Here is a 21,664-nt window from a genome sequence, read left to right on the forward strand (position 1 = left end):
CGTCACAGGTCAGGCTTACACCAGGGTCAATGCATGTAAAACAACAATGTCTGGCACATGGCAGAGGCTCAATAAATTACAGCTATTATTATTGTTTCCAAATCAAAACTCTCATAATTGACAGAGTTGGAATTTCTTAATTTTTATAAAACTCAAATATTATAGTGTTATAGTATAATATACCAGTATAATGGTATAATACTTCAGTTGCTATGTATTTAACATTAATAAGTTACACAGAGATATGACAGATGTTTGCAGTGTATCTTATGAAGGTGACAAGATGACGTAGCTCTTCACGTGAATAGCACAATTCTTAACATCCCTTCCCCGAAACTTATAAGTATTGCCAAACGGCTTCACGAATCCTTCACAATTATATTCCTAGTAAGTACTCTTCAGTACGAGTATTGGAAAATAAGAGTAAATGAAAAACGTTAAGAACGATACCAGGAGAAGTCAAATTCTGGTCACTGGAAAGGCTGACAGCTGAATCGGCAGAAGGAAACACACAGGTTTTCTGACTAGGATGAGTTTCCGTTACTGAAATCTGTTCGTTGTCCCTTTGATCTTCTTTATTCGTATGAGTCAGGAAATGCACTATCCATAGTAATATATTACAATTAAAAGAAAACAGCAGAAAAAAATCACATGGGAAAGACATAGCACTTAGCTAACACTTCCACATGGCAACAGACACATTAGAAGTTTACAACATATTATTCTGATAGCTTTCTATTTACCCCATAATAAAATAATTTAATACAATATTTAAAATTTAAATTCCCTCATGGTTAAAAAAAAACAAAAAACTATTAAAGTTACTATCAACTTCAGATTGAGCTACAGTGGATAGGCCCATGCCCTGTTATAAAACAAAGGAGAAATGCTAAATTTAAAAAAACAAAACAAAACAGTTTCATACACAACCAAGACCTGTAAATAAAGAAATCTTCTGGTGCCATAAAAGCAAAAGGAATTCAAAGCTGGGCAATAAATGGACAATGATGCTGGCATAGTCCACGGAGGAACAGGAGACGTGGTTTCTGCAGATTGCAGTGAGGGGAACTGAGCTACCTTCCTATGGCTCAGAGTGCTGAAGGACAGTTCTGTCCATAAAATGCAGGTAAGAGGGCTTCCCTGGTGGCACAGTGGTTGAGAATCCGCCTGCCAACACAGGGGACATGGGTTCGAGCCCTGGTCTGGGAAGATTCCACATGCCGTGGGGCAACTAAGCCTGTGCGCCACAACTACTGAGCCTGCACTCTAGAGTCTGAGAGCCACAACTACTGAAGCCCATGAGCCTAGAGCCCGTGCTCCGCAACAAGAGAAGCCACTGCAATGAGAAGCCCGCGCACCACAACGAAGAGTAGCCCCCGCTCTCTGCACTAGAGAGAAACCCACGCGCAGCAACGAAGACCCAACGCAGCCAAAAACAAATAAAATTTTTTAAAAAATGCAGATAAGAAAAACTCTGCCCTAAAAAAGCAGCAAAGAAGTTTTCTATCTCCATGGATAGTGGACGGGAGAAAAATAAAAGTCAACTCTGAGAAATAGAACCCCCTGTCTTGCTACAGGCAAATGTGGGATCTGAATTTATACTATCTATGTAGTACAGCAACTCCAAGCCAAAAAAATATATATATAAACTTGTCCCCATTTTTTTATACTTCAGTAACAGCAAGAAGTAAATATAAAACCACTCCAGGGCTTCCCTGGTGGTGCAGTGGTTGAGAGTCCACTGCCGATGCAGGGGACACGGGTTCGTGCCCCGGTGCGGGAGGATCCCACATGCCACAGAGTGGCTGGGCCCGTGAGCCATGACCGCTGAGCCTGTGCGTCCAGAGCCTGTGCTCCACAATGGGAGAGGCCACAGTGGTGAGAGGCCCGCATACTGCACAAAAAAACAAACAAACAAAAAAAACACTCCAAAGAAAAACATATACAACCTAGCAGAACCACCCCCTACAAAATAAGCTCATGATAAAAAATTAAAACTCACACAAAGAAACAAGCAACCCTGAGGACAGTATATAGATTTGACAATCAAGAATATGCACACAAGAAATAAAATAATCTGAAAGGGCATAAAATATTACTAAAATAATTAAATTGATGAAAGAAGGTATAGAAACCACAATAAAAGAACAGGACAGAGTACATCCAAAGAACAGATAGATTTGAAAAAGAAACAAAACTTCTAGACATTAAGAATGCAGTCACCAAAATTAAAATCCTACAGCAAAGACAACACAGCAGAAGAGAGAATTCGTAAACTAAGAGAGAGAGATCTGAGGAAACATCCTGAGCACATCACTGAGAGATTAAAAAGGTGGAAATTAAGAAGTGATTAAAAGACAAGAAATAGACTGAGAAGTTCCAACATACCTCTAACAAGTGTTTTAGAAAACAGAACAGAAAGAATGGGAAGGAAGCAATACTCCAAAAGAAACCAGATGAAAAATTCCCAGTGTTAAATCTGTAAATTAAAGAATCATTCCTCCCAGGCTGGTTCCCTGTCCTCCAAAGCCCCCTCCAGGTAGCGTGGGTACTGAAGGCGTAGGAGGGAGACCCGGGGAGATCAGGAGAGGCAGGCGGGAGAGGCCCTCCGGGACCGGAGGAGCAGAAGAGGAGAGGAGGGCGTTTGCCCTGCCCACTTGAGGCCAGACAACCTGCTGGGCTCCCAGGTGAGGTCCCCCACCCTCTGAGACCAGGGGTGGGGGGCACATCTGGGCCCCTTCTGTTCCTGGAGCCTAGCCCCACCCTCCCATAGCCCCCAGGGCCTTTTCCAGTTCTGTGGGTCCTGAGCTTTGGCCCCGCCCACCACCTAAACCTCACCCTTGCTTAGGACCCACCCTCCACAGCCAAGGCCTTTTCCCTGTTGTTGTTTTTTTTTTCTTTTCTTTTCTTTTTCCCTCTTTTCCCTCCTTCTCTTTTTCACTATTGTGTACTGTTGTACCTTCTGATTGTTGATTCAACTATATTTTTATTTTTATATTCTTTCTAACATATCTGTTAGTTTCCTAGTCTATTTTTTACTTTGTTATTGTTCTCTCATTTTTTTTTTTTTTTTTTTTGCCACCACATGCGGCTTGTGGGATCTTGGTTCATGAGCAGGAGGTCAGACTGAAGCTCCTGTGGTGGGAGCTCTGTGTCGGAACCACTGGACTAACAGAGAACCTCAGAATATTCATTGGAGTGAGGTCTCACGGAGGTCCTCATCTCAGCACCAACACCCAGCTCTACCCAACAGCCTATAAACTCCAGTGTTGGAAGCCTCAGGCCAAACAACCAGTTAGACAGGAACACAATCCCACTTATTAAAAAAAAAAATGAGACGGCAAAAAGATATGTCACAGATGAAGGAACAAGGTAAAAACCTACAACACCAAATAAATGAAGAGGAAATAGGCAATCTACCTGCAAAAGAATTCAGAGTAATGATAGTAAAGATGATCCAGAATCTGGAAGTAGAATGGAGGCACGGATTGAGAAAATACAAGAAATGTTTAACAGAGATCTAGAAGATCTAAAGAACAAACAAACACAGATGAACAACAAAATAACTGAAATGAAAAATACATTAGAAGGAGTCAATAAAAGAATAACTGAGGCAGAAGCACGAGTAAGTGAGCTGGAAGACAGAATGGTGGAAATAACTGCCAAGGAGCAGAATAAAGAAAAAAAAATGAAAAGAATTGAAGACACCCTCAGAGACCTCTGGGACAACACTAAACGCACCAACATTCTAATTATAGGGGTCCCAGAAGAAGAAGGGAAAAGGAAGGGTCTGAGAAAACATCTGAAGAGATTATAGTCAAAAAGTTCCCTAACATGGGAAAGGAAATAGTCACCCAAGTCCAGGAAGCCCAGAGAGTCCCATACAGCATTAACCCTAGGAAAAACACAACAAGACACACATTACTCAAACTAACAAAAATAAAATTCAAAGAAAATATATTAAAAGCAGCAAGGGAAAAACAAAAAATAACATATAAAGGAATCCCCATAAAGTTATCAGCTGATTTTTCAGCAGAAACTCTGCAGGTCAGAAGGGAGCGGCAGGATATACTTAACATGATGAAAGACAAAAACCTGCAACCAAGATTACTCTACACATTAAGGATCTCATTCAGATTTGAGGGAGAAATCAAAAACTTTTCAGACAAGCAAAAGCTAAGAGAATTCAGCACCACGAAACCAGCTTTACAACAAATGCTAAAGAAACTTCTCTAGGTGGGAAACGCAAGACAAGAAAAAGACCCACAAAAACAAACCCAAAACAATTAAGAAAATGGTAACAGGAAGATACACATGGGTAATAACCTTGAATGTAAATGGATTAAATGCCCCAACCAAAAGACACAGACTGGCTGAATGGATACAAAAACAAAACCCATATATATGCTGTCTACAAGAGACCCACTTCAGACCTAGGGACACCTATGGACTGAGGTGAAGGGATGGAAAAAGATATTCCATACAAATGGAAATCAAAAGAAAGCTGGAGTAGCAATACTCGTATCCAATAAAATAGACTTTAAAATAAAGACTATTACAAGAGACAAAGAAGGACACTACATAATGATCAAAGGATCAATCCAAGAAGATATAACAATTATAAATGTTTATGCACCCAAAATAGGAGCACCTCACTACATAAGGCAAATGCTAACAACCATGAAAGGAAAAATTGACAGTAACACAATAATAGAAGGGGACTTTAACACACCACTTAAACCATAACACACCACTTAAACCAATGGACAGATCATCAAAAATAAATAAATAAGGAAACACAAGCTTTAAGTGACACAAAAGACCAGATAGATTTAATTGATATTTATAGAACATTCCACCCAAAAGTGGCAGAATACACTTGATCTTCTCAAGTGCACATGGAACATTCTCCAAGACAGATCACACCTTGGGTCACAAATCAAGCCTCGGTAAATTTAAGAAAATTGAAATCATACCAAGCATCTTTTCTGACCACAACGCTATGATATTGCAAATGAATTACAGGGAAAAAAACTGTAAAAAACACAAATATATGGAGGCTAAAGAGAGCGCTACTAAATAACCAAGAGATCACTGAAGAAATCAACGAAGAAATAAAACAACACATACAAACAAATGACAATGAAAACACGATGACCCAAAAACCAATGGGAGGCAGCAAAAGCAGTTCCAAGAGGGAAGTTTAGAGCAATTCAATCTCACCTTAAGAAACAAGAAAAATCTCAAATGAACAATCTAACCCTACACTTAAAACAACTAGAGAAAGAAGAACAAAGAAAACCCAAACTCAGTAGAAGGAAGTAAATCATAAAAATCAGAGCAGAAATAAATGAAATAGAAACAAAGAAAACAATAGCAAAGATCAATAAAACTAAAAGCTGCTTCTTTGAGAAGATAAACAAAATTGATAAACCCGTATCCAGACTCAACAAGAAAAAAAGGGAAAGGATGCAAATCGATAAAATTAGAAATGAAAAAGGAGAAATCACAACAGACAACTCAGAAATACAAAGGAATATAAGAGACTACCAGAAACAACTGTATGTCAATAAAATGGACAACCACGAAGAAATGGACAAATTCTTGGAAAGCTACAATTTTCCAAGGCTGAACCAGGAAGAATTAGAAAATATAAACAGACCTATCATAAGTAATGAAATTGAAACTGTAATTAAAAATCTTCCAACAAACAAAAGTCCAGGACTAGATGGCTTCACAGGCGAATTCTATCAAACATTTACAGAAGGGGCTTCCCTGGTGGCGCAGTGGTTGAGAGTCCGCCTGCCAATGCAGGGGACACGGGTTTGTGCCCCGGTCTGGGAAGATCCCACATGCCGCGGAGAGGCTGGGCCCATGAGCCATGGCCGCTGAGCCTGCACGTCCGGAGCCTGTGCCCCGCAATGGGAGAGGCCACAACAGTTGGAGGCCCATGTACCGCAAAAAAAAAAAAAAAAAACATTTACAGAAGAGCTAACATCAATCCTTTTCAAACTCTTGAAAAAAACTGCAGAGGAAGAAACACTCTCAAATTCATTATACAAAGCCACCATCATCCTGATACCAAAACCAGAAAAAGATACCACAAAATAAGAAAATTATAGACCAATATCACTGATGAACATAGATGCAAAAATCCCGAACAAAAAACTAGCAAACAGAATCCAACAGCACATTAAAAGGATCATACACCATGATCAAGTAGGATTTATCCCACAGATGCAAGGATTCTGCAATATATGCAAATCAATCAATGTGATGAAACCACATTAACAAATTAAGGAATAAAAACCATAAGATCAACTCAATAGATGCAGAAAAAGCTCCTGACAAAATTCAACACTCACTTATGATAAAAACTTTCCAGAAAGCGGGCACTGGGGGAACCTACCTCAACATAATAAAGGCCATATATGACAAACCCACAGAAAACATCATACTCAATGGTGAAAAACTGAAAGCATTTCCACTAAGATCAGGAACAAGACAAGGATTTCTGCTCTCACCACTTCTTTTCTTTTTTTTTTTTTTGCGGTACATGGGCGTCTCACTGTTGTGGCCTCTCCCGTTGCGGAGCACAGGCTCTGGACGCGCAGGCTCAGCAGCCATGGCTCACGGGCCCAGCTGCTCTGCGGCATGTGGGATCTGCCCCAATCGGGGCACGAACCCATGTCCCCTGCAACGGCAGGCGGACTCTCAACCACTGCGTCACCAGGGAAGCCCCTCTCACCACTTTTATTCAACATAGTTTTGGAAGTCCTAGCTACGGCAATCAGAGAAGAAAAAGAAATAAAGGGAATACAAATTGGAAAAGAAGAAGTAAAACTGTCATTGTTTGTGGATGACATGATACTACACATAGAAAATCCTAAAGATGCCACCAGAACCTACTACAACTAATCAATGAATTTGGTAAGGTTGCAGGATACAACATTAATGCACAGAAATCTCTGGCATTCCTATATACCAACAACGAAATATCAGAAAGAGAAATTAAGGAAACAATCCCATTTACCATCACAACAAAAAGAATGAAATATCTAGGAATAAACCTGCCTAAGGAGGCGAAAGACCTGTACTCAGAAAACTACAGAACACGGATGAAAGAAATCAAAGACGAAATAAATAGATGGAGGGATATACCATGTTCTTGGATTGGAAGAATCAATATTGTGAAAATGACTATACTACCCAAAGCAATCTACAGATTCAATGCAATCCCTATCAAACTGCCAATGGCATTCTTCACAGAATTAGAACAAAAAATTTTACAATTCGTATGGAAACACAAAAGACCCCAAATAGGCAAAGCAATCTTGAGAAAGAAAAACGGAGTTGGAGGAATCAGGCTCCCCGACTTCAAACTATACCACAGAGCTACAGTAATCAAGACAGTATGGTACTGGCACAAAAACAGAAATATAGATCAATGGTACAGGATAGAATGCCCAGAGATAAACCAATGCACATATGGTCACCTAATTTATGACAAGGGAGGCAAGAACATACAATGGAGAAAGGACAGCCTCTTTAATAAGTGGTGCTGGGAAAACTGGACAGCTGCATGTAAAAGAATGAAATTAGAACACTCCCTACACCATACACAAAAATAAACTCCAAATGGATTAAGACTGAAATGTAAGACCAGACACTATAAAACTCTTAGAGGAAAACATAGGAAAAACACTCTTTGACATAAATCGCAGCATGATTTTTTTGACCCACCTCCTATAGAGTAACAGAAATAAAAACAAACAAAAAAATCCAAATGGGACCTAATTAAGCTTAAAAGCTTTTGCACAGCAAAGGAAACCATAAACAAGACAAAAAGACAACCTTCAGAATGGGGGAAAATATTTGCAAATGAAACAACAAAGGATTAATCTCCAAAATATACAAACAGCTCATGGAGATCAATACCAAGATAACAAACAATCCAATTAAAAAATGGGCGGAAGACCTAAATAGACATTTCACCAAGAAAGACATAGAGATGGCCAAGAGGCACAGGGAAAGATTCTCAACATCACTAATTATTAGAGAAATACAAATCAAAACTACAATGAGGTTATCACCTCATGCCTGTCAGAATGGCTATTATCAAAAAGTCTAGAAACAATAAATGCTGGAAATGGTGTGGTGAAAAGGGAACCCTCCTGCACTGCTGGTGGGAATGTAAATTGATACAACCACTATGGAAAACAGTATGGAGGTTCCTTAAAAAACTAAAAATAGAACTACCATATGACCCAGCAATCTCACTACTGGGCATATACCTTGAAAATACCATAATTAAAAGAGAGACATGTACCACAATGTTCACTGCAGCACTATTCACAATAGCTAGGACATGGAACAAACCTAAATGTCCATCCACAGATGAACAGATAAAGAAGATGTGGCACATATGTACAATGGAACATTACTCAGCCATAAAAAGAAACAAAATTGAGTTATTTGTAGTAAGGTGGATGGACCTAGAGTCTGTCATACAAAGTGAAGTACGTCAGAAAGAGAAAAACAAATACCGTATTCTAACGCATATATGTGGAATCTAAAAAAAAAAAAAACAATGGTACTGATGAACCTAGTTTCAGGGTGGGAATAAAGATGTAGACATAGAGAATGGACTTGAGGACTCGGGGCGGGAGGGGGAAGTTGGGCAAAGTGAGAGTAGCATCGACATATATACACTACCGAATGTAAAATAGTTAGCTAGTGGGAAGCAGCCGCCATAGCACAGGGAGATCAGCTCGGTGCTTTGCGATGACCTAGAGGGGTGGGATAGGGAGGATGCGAGGGAGGCTCAAGAGGGAGGGGATATGGGGACATGTGTATGCATATGGCTGATTCGCTTTGGTGTACAACAGAAACTAACACAGTATTGTGAAGCAATTATCCTCCAATAAGGATCTATTAAAAAAATAAAAGAATCATTCCTACTCCCATATAGTATAAATAAAAAGAAATATACACCTAGACAAACTGTATCAAAAATGCAAAATAAACCAAACATAAAGAGGAAAACTTTAAAAGGAATAAGAGATAAAAAACAGCAATTAGACAGCACATAGGTATTATAAACTCAGCAATTAGAGACGTCAGTGGAAAATGGAATAATATCTTTACAATGCTGAGGGAAATAAGCATCAACCTAGAATTCTGTACTTAGCTATAAGCCATCACTCACAAATTGTAGTAAAATTAAAACTATTTTCAAAGACTGGGAGAACTTGCTACTAACAGACTCTAGTTGAAAGAACTAATAAAGGAAGGAAGAAAAGAACAATCCTCGAAGAAGTGGATGCCAGAAGCAATAATGGCACAGAACAGAAAATGCCAGAGTGCATATCAGGCAATAAGGACAAGTATTATTTGATGAAACTTCTGTTTTGGTTTCATATATTTATTGTTTACATATGTACACTATTCAATTTACAACTTTTTTTAAAAGAGAAGCAACTGAGGGGAAAGAAACTGGCAAACATGCTGATAAATTCAAATTAGTATTTACTTAAAAAAATACAAGACAGTGTAGTGGTTAAGAATCCACCTGCCAATGCAGGGGACACGGGTTCAAGCCCTGGTCCGGGAAGATCCCACATGCCACAGAGCAACTAAGCCCGTGCACCACAACTACTGAGCCTGCGCTCTAGAGCCCACGAGCCACAACTACTGAGCCCGCGAGCCACAACTACTGAAGCCTGCGTGCCTAGAGCCCATGCTCTGCAACAAGAGAAGCCACCACAATGAGAAGCCTGCACACGGCAACAAAGAGTAGCCCCCGCTCGCCACATCTAGAGAAAGCCCGGGCGCAGCAACAAAGACCCAACCTACCCAAAAATAAATAAATTAAAAACAAAAAAAATGTTTAACAACAACAACAGCAAAAATACAAGACAAAGGAGACTAAGTGGGTGGGTTAAAAACAAGGTAGAACAAAAATACTAGAAAACATTATCAGAGAAAATGTGAAAAGGCATATCAGTGTTAAAAGTCTAAAGTCCTTATATTGTTTGGGAGGTAAATATATTCATCTCAACACTCAACTCTGAATGTTGAAAACTGAAGAATAATCACTAGGAGATTAAAAATAGAATGCATTATTTCTAAACAAATAGGGAAACAGAGAATATAGAAAACTCAATACAAGAGACGGAAAGAAAGGACAGAAAGTAAAGAAAAAATAAGGAGTAAATAGGAAGCACAAAATAAGATAATAGAAATAAGCACAAATATATCAGTAATCACAGTAAATGGAAACTGATTATACTTGATGATTAAAACACAAATTATGTAGTTATTTAAAAGAATGAAATCTAGCTGTATGCTGGACACAGCTATAACATAATCACTCAGTTTGAAAGTAAAGGGATGTCTAATGTACAGGAAATACAGGGAACAGAGGAACATGTTAAATGACACCACAGAGATTCAATTAGTAAATTATAGATTCCAAAAAATACTTAAGGACAAACAACGAGGTTTCTTCAACAAATAAACTAGAAGGGAAAAAGAGAGATAAAGGAGTAACACAGAAGTTAAAGGAAACTTTTACTCCATCAACCAGCTGCCATGTATATGGACTCCAACTAGACCAAATAAACTATTTTTTAAAATGAGGCAACTGGCAATAGTTGAACACTAATTAGATACATGACAGTATCAAGACTTTTTAAAAAAGAAATGACAATACTATTATTTTTTCAAAGGAGACCTTATCTTTTAGAGATACATATAAAATATTTATGGATAAAATAATGTGCTGTCTGGAATTTGCTTTAAAATAATTCAGGAAAAGGTAGAAGAGTGGGTGGGATTGGCCATGAGTTTGTAATTGTTAAAGGTGATTGTTGGGTACATGAAGGTCAATTATACTATTCTGTCTGCTATTGAAATATGCTTGAAATTTTCCATTAAAATTTTTTAAAAATAAAAAGTACTAAAAAAGATATACCAGGCAAAAGAAAGCAGGAATGGACATATTAATATTAGACAAAATTGACTTTTGAGTCTAAAAAGCATTACTGCGAATAAAGAGCGTCATTAATGATAAAAGGGACAAAATTCAACAAAAATAATCATCATGAACTATATTCATTTTATAGCATAGCCTCAACTACATAAAGAAACATTTAACAGAATTATAAAGAGAAATAAATAATTCCACAATCATTGTGGGTAATTTTTAATGCACCCTTCTGAACAGTATAATTTAGAAGTCTGACTATTATATATGTGTGTGTGACTACATATATGAATTTATTTATTTATTTGTTTGTTTGGCTGTGCCGGGTCTTAGTTGCACCATGTGAGATCTTTGTTGCCGTGTGCAGGATCTTCGTTGCCATGTGCGGGATCTTCGTTGAGGCATGCAGGATCTTTAGTTGCGACATGTAGGATCTTTAGTTGCAGCATGTGTGCTCTTAGTTGTAGCATGCGGGATCTAGTTCCCTGACCAGGGATTGAACACGGGCCCCCTGAATTGGGAGTGCAGAGTCTTAACAACTGGACCATCAGGGAAGTCCCCATATATGAAATTTTATGTAGGATTTTATGTAGGAGATGTGTGTGTGTATATATATAAACCAACATAAAACGCTTATTCTTTTCAAATAAACATAGAATATTTACAAAAACTGACTGTATATACTGAGGGAAATGTTAACAAATATCTAAGAATGACATTATTATACACTCATCTAATCACAATACAATGAAAATGGAAATAAATTACAAAAATATAGCCCAAGCCCCATAATATTTGGAAGCTAAAAACTCCTTTTATGAGCTAAAGAAAAAACCTTAATATAAACTGCTAACTATTTCAATCTGAACACCACCAAAAGATGTAACATATCAACACTCTTATCTGGGTCCTTTCAGAAACATGTTCAGCCTCAAATGCCATTTATTAGAAAAAATAAAAAAAGAAAGAATGAAGTTAGGAAAAATCCAACAAGGTAAGGCCCCAAAAGCAGAAAAAATAATAAAGCTAGGAGTAGAAATTTATGAAAAAGAAAATTAAGAAACAATAGAGAGAATCAATGAACTAAAACCTGTTTTTTGGCAAAATGCATTAAACTGCTGACAAGACTCAATGAGAGAATGTAGATATAAACAACTATAGTTACAGTAGAAATTTATTTAAATAACTACCCTAATTCCATTCATTCAATAAGAAACGAAAAAACTTAATACTTCACCATTGCCGTGTCATTTAACCTGAACCTCAAATTCTAGCTCAGCTGATGACCACAGACAAACAAGCACCTCAGCACAAAGCTCTGTGTGACCCTCAGCAGTGTGTGGCCGCGGATGTGGAGTGACAGAAACTAAGGTCCAGCCCACAGTGTCCACCTCTGGTCCAAACGCCAGGGGAGGGTACAGCGTCGGGCTTCTCGGAAAAAACACTGGCCTGAGGTGGAAGCCCTCATCTAAAAATGAGGGGACGGATGGCTTCAGCTCCCATAAGAAAACTATTCTCAGTTCTGGCACACCAAAAAGAAATACTTATTCTTTCAAAGAAAGGCTTCAGTCCCACCCTTGACCCCTCACAAACCTTCTTCAGGAATGTTAACGGTTTTTGAAGGCAGTGTTTTTTCAGATTCAGGGCCAGAAGACAGCTCAATGTGATCTACAGGTTCAACCTGTAGAAAAACATGCACAACAAAATAACTGCTACAAATTTTATGGTTTGATAATTTCAAAACATCATAAACGATTTTATGTAGGTTTTACACATTTGTATTAATGCAACAAATGAAAGAATAGGATTAAATCCAATATGAGCTAAATGGTGAGAACTGATGAAGAGGAGTAAATTTTTACTTATTTTGTATCCTAACCGATTTAACCTTTTAAGAGGTTCAGGAAAATTGCATTATAAATTTTACAATGGGGAGGAATGATAACTACCATCTAGACAAAACTTTTCTTCTATTTACATAGTTCATCTTTATTTTATTTATTTTTTATTGAAGTATAGCTGACTTACAATGTTATACTAGTTTCAGGTGTATAACACAGTAATTCAATATTTTTATACACTACACACCATATAAAATACAATATTATTGACTATTTTCCCTGTGCTGTACATTACATCACCATGACTTATTTTTTTTAAAAAATAAATGGTAGTTTGTACCTCTTAATCCCCTTTACCTATTCGGCCCACCTCCCATCAACCTCCCCTCTGGCAACCACTGGTTTGTTCTCTGTATACATGAGTCTGTTTCTGTTTTATATGTTTATTTGTTTTGTGTTTTAGACAGTCTCTTCAACAAATGATGTTGGGAAAACTGGACAGCTACACTTAAAAGAATGAAACCATTTTCATAGACCATTTTCTTACACCATACACAAAAATAAACTCAAACTGGATTAAAGACTTATATGTAAGACCTGAAACCATGAAACTCCTAGAAGAAAACAGGCAGTACGCTCTTTGACGTTGGTCTTAGTGATATATTTTTTGGATCTGTCTCCCCAGGCAAGTGCAAGAAAGCAAAAATAAACAGAGACTACATCAAACTAAAAAGCTTTTGCACAGCGAAGGAAACCAACAACAAAACAGAAAGGCAACCTACAGACTGGGAGAAAATATTTGCAAATACTATCTCCAATAAGAGATTAATATGTAAAATATTTAAAGAACTCATACAACTCAATATCAAAAAAACAAACAATCCAATTTAAAAATGAGCAGAGGACATGAACAGACATTTTTCCAAAGACAACATACAGATGGTCAACAGGCACATGAAAAGATGCTCAACATCACTAATCATCAAGGAAATGCAAATCAAAACCACAATGAGATATCACCTCATGCCAGACAGAATGGCTATTATCAAAGAGACAAGTATTGACAAGGATGTGGAGAAAAGGGAACCCTTGTGCACTGCTGGTGGGAATGTAAATTAGTGCAGCCACTATGGAAAACAGTATGGAGGTTCTTCAAAAAAAATAAAAATAGATCTAACATACAATCCAGCAATTCCACTTTGGGGTATTTATCTGAAGAAAACAAAACCTTCCATTTTAAAGATGAGGGAATAAGGCCCAGAGAAATTCAGTGACTTGCAAATCCAGAACATGAACCCGTATCTTTAAGGCATGTAGTCGGTGTGTCCACGGTGTCCCTCAGCCTCTTCCAGACCTACAAGCTGTTTTCTTAAACTAAAATGGGCAAGTAAAAATCTTTGTATTTATGTGTGCATTATAATAGGGTGAGAACATTTTAAGCCAATATGCCAAACCTTTCATTTAAATCAATTCTATTTCCTTCAAAGTAGTCACCTCGGAAGAATAGAGTTTGATCAACCATTTTTAGAACTCTTCTTTTGAAATTGTCTCCCAAGCTTGTACTATAATTACTAATAACTGTTCCATTAGTAAGTCTTTATTATATGAACATGATTTTATTTCTGTCAGAATCTAAAAATGAGAGCACGGAGACAGCCATTAAATAAAGTTATCAATTGCCTGCATGCACCAAGCAAAAGACATAATCCCTACCTTCCAGTTTGGAAAGGCTTGGGCTGAGAGGGGACCTGTATCAGAATTTGCGGGAACTTCAAAAAATACAAGTGTGTGACCTACGCCCTCCTCCTTGCAAAGTCACTCCCCTTCCTCTCTCTCCGCCCCACGCCTTTCAATAGGGCTGGCATGTATATTTTGAAGAAGCATCCCAAGTGATCTTGACATGCACAGCTGGTCCTTTTATCTAATGACCCAGATCTGTGGAAATTCTTCTTGAAATTCCTCCTCTGGCTTGCTTTCTCCTGAGCATCTTCCCTCCCTCAGATTATTTTCTTAAGCTTTGTTGAATCCCCATCCTTAAAAGTTAGTGCACCCACAGAATTCTGATCTTAACCCACTTTTTCCTTACTCAACATGCTCTCTCTGGGTGAGTGCCCTCACTATTGTAATTTGAACTTTCTCCTAACTGATGACTCTAAAATCTGTACCATCACCCCGGATCTAGCTCCTGAGCTCCAGAAGCATCAACAGATATCCAAATGCCTACTAATCTCACAGCACCTCAAATTTCACGTGGCCCTCACTGAAATCTCTGTCTTACTCCTCCCAAAAGACACACACTTCCTCTACCCTAGTTTAGAAAATGACTCCAACATTCACCCAGGCTGGAAATCTGGAGTCTACTGTGAATCTCTGCATTATTCTTCACCTTCCCACAGCCACTCAACCTCTCAATCCTGCTACATCCTCCCTCCATCCCCAGTGCCAAAGTTCAGGTTATTATTATTTCTTGGCTTGGTACTATTCACCAGATCCCAAACACCAATCAATAGACCTGATATAGGGCTTCCCTGGTGGGGCAGTGGTTGAGAGTCCGCCTGCCGATGCAGGGGACACGGGTTTGTGCCCAGGTCTGGGAAGATCCCACATGCTGTGGAGCGGCTAGGCCCGTGAGCCATGGCCGCTGAGCCTGCGCGTCCGGAGCCTGTGCTCTGCAGCGGGAGAGGCCAAAACAATAAGAGGCCCGCGTACCGCCCAAAAAAAAAAAAAAAAAAAAAATAGACCTGATATAGAGCTAACTGATTAAGAATCATTTATGAAACTTGTTAATAATACAGATTCCTGGGCTCTAACCCAGACCTACCTAAAATCAGAATTTCATAGGTATGGGGCCCATGAGTTTGCACTTCTGACAGTTCCCAAGTTGATTCTAACAAACAGCTAGCCTAGAACTACTGTGACCCAACCAATCTCCCTGTTCCTAGTCTCTTCCTCTCCATTCTATTCACCACATGGCTGCCAGAGTGTCTGATCATATCATTTCAGTGCTTAAAATTCCTCAGTGGTTCCCTATTGCCTGCTTATAGAATAAAATCCTACTCTCTTGGCACAGCAAACAACACTTTCCATCCTTCCCTATCTGCCCTACCTACCTCTCCTGCCAGGCATCTTAAAGCCCAGTCCCATCAACTGCTACCTTCCGCTAACATTGATGTAGTTCCCCAAATACTCTATGCCATTCTGCTTTTGCTCACGATGTTTTCATCAGCCCTTGCTCATCGAACTGATGTATCAATTCATTATCAGTTCAAGAATCACCTCTACGAAGCCTTCTCTGGTGCCATAGCTTCACTTACCTATACAGTCACAACAGGCCATATGTACCTGTGTGTCCTTACAGCACCCTGTTCACATGTATTTTTGGTGCATACATCTATCTTCTTTTATTAGATTCTAAGCTCCTTGAGAGTAGGGACTATGCCTTATTTACTTTCCTATTCCCAGAACTTAGCACAGGGCCTAGCATGTGGTAGAAGGTCGATAAATGTTTGTTAAAGGAACGAATGATTCATGGGCTCTGGAGAGAGTGAACAAGCCAGGAACAAGACTAGATTCAGGTGTAAGCAACATATCTGGCTTTAGATATGCTTAATAAACTAGAAGATAAGGGATTTTGAAAGGGATTCCTTGGAATATGGACTTCCAAGGACAACTCTGACACTCAACATTAATTTGGATATAACAGATCTAAACCTGGATTAAAAACAAAAAGGAAAACAACCAACAAAACACCATAATGTCATTACTTAATAGTAGTCCTGAAACTAACACAACATTGCAAATCAACTACACTCCAATAAAAATTTTTAAAAAACCCAGTAGTCCTACTTCATATATTTTTTTCAGTGTAGTTTCACATATGTTTAACCTTAACCTTTTAATAATTGTTAAATGTTTGGATTAAAGAAATGCTGTAAACCTAATAAATTTATCTTTTAAAATATCAACATCTTAGCAACCTAGAATATTTGTTAGACATGTCACTGATGGAATTCGTTTCCTGCAAACCAATTTGCATTTCTCAATATAAGGCTTTAACACATTCAAAATATTTTTACCATTTGTTCATTAACCTTTATTTTATATAAATTTTATTTCCTAAAAAAAAAGACAGGATGCTTGTGCAAAGTAAGTAATTAACGTTTGAGACTTCCTTCCTATTGGTCTAACTACCATGATATACCAATATACATAAACATCAATCTCTTTATTCTGAATACTTTTTAAAGATACAGAAAACTTCTAAGCACTAGTAATCCCGTTGTATAAAATATCTGAAAGAAACAGAATTCAAAATATAAGGACAACACTGTTTGTAAAGTTATAAAAATCTTGCCGAAGAAAATGATACTCAATTATGAGCAGGGTTTATCTAAAACCACATTCTGGTTTTGTAATTCATATATTTATTTTCCTGGTAGGAAGCAAGAGTTCACTTCTTAAAAGGTTAACGTTTAAGAGGTTCTCAACTGGGAGTGATTTTTGCTCCCAGGGGACATTTGGCAATGCCTGGAGACATTTTTGATTATTATAGCTGAGGGGAATGCTACTAACAGCTAGTGGGTCAAGACCAGGGATGCTAATTATCTTACAATGCATGGGACAAACTCCCACAACAAAGAAATATCTGGCCCAAATGTCAACAATGCTGAGGTTGAGAAACCCTAGCCTAAAGAAACCAAATTTCCCATTATTTTGAAAAATCAAGAGTCTAAAATTATATCACACTACAAATTTAATAAGTAGGTAACAAACAAAAAACTAAAATAAAGACAGCCTACCTTAATACAATGTCGGTCTAGCATGATACGTCTCGGGTAATTCTGCTCTATGTTTTCAGCAGTGTTCTGTATTGCTAACAGCTGTTCATCAATTTTCTGAAGCTTTGAGGTGAGATGCTCTAGCCGGCGAGCTGCAGAGCTTGGTGCAGGACGAGTGGCAGAGACATCCTGTAGTAGTTCCCACAGCGGGTAATCTGAGGCATCTGACTTTGAGCTTGGTTCCTTGAATCGAAGATCTGGCTTCGGAGTATCTAAATATTAATAAAGGTAATATCAGAATTGACTACAATTAAAACAGAAGTAGGGGCTTCCCTGGTGGCGCAGTGGTTGAGAGTCCACCTGCCAATGTAGGGGACGCGGGTTCGTGCCCCGGTCCGGGAGGGTCCCACATGCCACGGAGCGGCTGGGCCCGTGGGCCATGGCCGCTGGGCCTGCACGTCTGGAGCCTGTGCTCCGCAGCGGGAGAGGCCACAAAAATGAGAGGCCCGTGTACCGCAAATAAATAAATAAATAAATAACTTGAGTTCAATAACAAAAAAAATCATAGAATAAATTTTTTTAAAACGAAAAAAAAAAACCAACCAAAAAACAGAAGCAGGGCTTCCCTGGTGGCGCAGTGGTTGAGAGTCCACCTGCCAATGCAGGGGACGCGGGTTCGTGCCCCGGTCAGGGAGGATCCCACATACCGTGGAGCGGCTGGGCCCGTGAGCCATGGCCGCTAAGCCTGCGCATCTGGAGCCTGTGCTCCGCAACGGGAGAGGCCACAACAGTGAGAGGCCCGCGTACCGCAAAAAAAACAAAAACAACAACAACAACAACAAAAAACAGAAGTAGATGCAGATCTACTTTTTTGAAGACCTCATTTTAAGTCAGCATAACATTCCCTTCCAGATCAGTTTTAACTTAATATACTTAGAAATACCATTTCAGCTTCTTGACTTCTGAGATTTGTCTTTGTTGTGAGATAAGAATACATAACAGTGTTACCATTACCACAAAGTTCCATATACAATGCAATTTGAATGTTACTTTTATCTTCTGCTACAAAAATACACTTCATCAAAAAGCAACCTTACTATTTTTATGACTTTTTAAAACTCTCCTTGAAAACCAACAATGTCACACAGTAAAACCTAGGTCCAATGTTGGCCATTACTGCTTCTACGTGGGCCCTTAGGCAAACATTAAACCTCCCAAGGCCCATATCAAAGCCAATGACTGACTCTACTCTTAAGCCCAACTGATTGTTGTCACAAATTTAAAACATTTTTGGCTTCTGGGTCTTCTCCTCCCTATCTCGCTCTCCCTTCTCAGTTGTCGTCTTGGTCTTCCCTTCCGCCACCCACTCCTTTTACCCTTCAGTATTTCCAGCGCGCCAGTCTCAGCTCACGTCTCTTCTCACTCAACCCACCCTCTCTGGGTGAGGTCTCAGATGCACTGCTGACTCTCACATCCAAATGGCACTCTTTCTGAGCTCCAGCCCTTAAATCCATCTGTATCCTGGTCATCTCAGTTAGGCTGTCCCCAAAGCATATAAAACCAAACTCATCACTTCAGCCCATTCACCTTGCTCCTTCCCCGATTCCCCAGCTCAGGGAGTAAGCACTATCATTCACCCAGCTTCCCAAGCCAGAGGCCTGAGACACATTCGAGGTTCTTCCTTCCTTCAGTTCCAACGTGACACCAAATATTGAGGATCCACGTACCTATCATCTCCTCATTCCTACTACCAGTGCTTAGCTGAAGCGTTCACAACCAATGGACCCCAAACAGTATCCTTATCTCTAACTTATTTCACTTCTCTCTAGCCCAACTTCCACACAGGCCCTAGAGAGATCTTTTAAAACCCAAATCTGGTATTTTTCCTTTTCCACCTGAAATCCTTCAGCGTTTCTCTAATGCCTTCACCTTAAAAGTTCAAATGTCTCAGTATGAGAGACAATGGCATTGTCTTCCCTTGGCCTGCCTATCCAGCTCATTTCTTGCTATTTCTTTAAAAAACAAAAATTCCAAGCACACTGAACTTTAATTTTCTCACACTCAGCAAGCTCCGTCAAACCTCTGAGTCACTGCACAATCTATTCTCTCCATCTGTATGCACCTTTCCCTCGCTAGATCCTACTTCTAAGATTCCATTTAGGTGGCTCTCCCCTAAATAGCCCCAATCCTCCCCAGATATGGATTAGATGCTATATTTCCCAACAGTCTCATCCTTATCACCGTAACTGCACTTACCATGCTGTATCATAATCATCTCTTTACTTCCCTGCCTTCCTTCCCCCCATATGTGAGCCCAAGGACACAGAGCCTGGTATTACTCTCTTCCTCAGTTCCAATATATTGTCCCTAACTTAGTGTTGAGTGAATGAAGAGTTGGTCAAATGAGGATAATGATGCCTGTCCTACCTAACTCATAGAGATTTTGTGAAGATCAAATTATCCAAAAAAATACTCTGAAAACTGTGAATTACTAAACAAATGTTAAGTAGTGATTATACTTCAGTCCCAGTCTAAGGAGAAGCTTCCCATGAGAAGATAAAGGTAAATTCCAGTGTTGGCAATGGCAGTCACATAATCTTTCCCTACCTGTTTTGGCCCTACCCTTTTTTTAGCTTGACTCTCACAGTACTTTGCCACCTATCCTTCTTGTTTCTTGGCATCCTGCAGTATCTCCCTTATTCACGCAGGAAAGAATCTGGTGTGCAAACTTCAAGTAGAATATACAGCAAAAAAGAGATGGATGTGCTCAAAATCTGGAATGACTTACATACATAATGAAACTAGTTTCCCTTCCTATGGAGAAACTGTTCCACTCTCACTGACTAACAAAAAAAATCACTTAGGAGGTGATTTAAGATACTGAGTTCCACTGACCCTGCAATGCTCTCCCTCTGCCTAGCAAAGCTCTGCTTGCTGTTACTGATAGTATTCCTGTTGGAGATGGTTTCTAAAATAGTAAGCTACTGTCATTCAAAATGGTGAGGTCTCACTAAAACAGAAATGTATTGTTTGTTTGGCTTTTGCTTTTGTTTTAAATACCTAAGAACCCTGTCCCTCCCTTCTCCCAGCCTTTTCTTATAATACAAATCCCACTCAACTCTACAGTGACTATATTCTGAGTCTTTAAAGTATACTATGTATACCATGACAGAATTTAATTTCACAATATAAAACTCTTCCTTTTAAACTGGCATTTTTAAGTTCTCTTTAGTAATAGCAGAAGGGTCCACTGACATATTTTCATGACCGATCTCCTCAGAGAAGGATCTTCCAAAAGGTTGAATATAGACTTGATCTCACTGATGGAGGAAATTAACCTGTAGCTTATAGTCATTTTAAATGCTGTCCTAAGATATTCTGAGGTCACAGGGAGATCAGTCCAGTTCTAGTTTGTCAGAAGTTCAAAAGTCAAGTTGGTGTGAAAATGAAAGGAAACTAACAGGGTACTTAAGTAGTCACAGGCATTTGGCTAGATGTAACCCTCATGACAACCCTATGAGGTTGTATCCTACAGAGATACAAATGAGGATCAGATAAAGTTAATTACCTGCAAAAAGTCTCCAAGCTATTAAGTAACAGGGCTGAGACTGAAAGCCAGGTCTGTTCTATTTGAATCTACTGATAAAAGCCAAGGTCTTGTCATTTCCCCACACACTTCCCCAGCCTGAAAGACTGTCAGCTTCAGACATCCTCCCTCCACTACCCATGCACCTAGCAGTCCCATGGCAGGGGAGAGAGAGGACAAAGGCTTCAAAATCTGAAATGCTGGTACTTATTGTATACGCAGCTGTAATACACATGCTCTAACACATCCTAAGGTGAAGTTTCCCTGCTACCCATCCCGTCCTTGCTCCTCACATCTCCTGAGTGTCTGCTGTTGATGCACAATGAAAAGGCAGTGCTGGACTTTGCACCCAAGCAGCTGATGACCACAAGGATAGGCCCATTCCTCCCAACAGTTGTGGAAGCCAGAAGAGGCATTAGGTCTCTGCTGCAGGAAGTCTGATTACATACTAGATTAATCTAATGATTCGCAG

At 39.1% G+C, this 21,664-nt stretch overlaps 1 protein-coding gene across 15 annotated transcripts in view; it reads right to left on the minus strand.

Moving 5' to 3' along the window:
• The window catches only part of CPLANE1 (ciliogenesis and planar polarity effector complex subunit 1), a 130,346-nt gene that overhangs the window by 35,777 nt on the left and 72,905 nt on the right, over window positions 1–21,664 (minus strand). For all 15 annotated transcript variants that reach the window (XM_073802062.1, XM_033852804.2, XM_033852803.2 and 12 more), the window contains 3 exons: window positions 17,628–17,878; window positions 12,581–12,668; window positions 451–600 (listed from right to left, as the gene is read on the minus strand). In XM_073802062.1, the coding sequence (XP_073658163.1) occupies window positions 451–600; window positions 12,581–12,668; window positions 17,628–17,878 (489 nt within the window). The remainder of the gene's footprint in view (window positions 1–450; window positions 601–12,580; window positions 12,669–17,627; window positions 17,879–21,664) is intronic.

This window comes from Tursiops truncatus, chromosome 3 (genome assembly GCF_011762595.2).
Source record: "Tursiops truncatus isolate mTurTru1 chromosome 3, mTurTru1.mat.Y, whole genome shotgun sequence".
NCBI lineage: Eukaryota > Metazoa > Chordata > Mammalia > Artiodactyla > Delphinidae > Tursiops > Tursiops truncatus.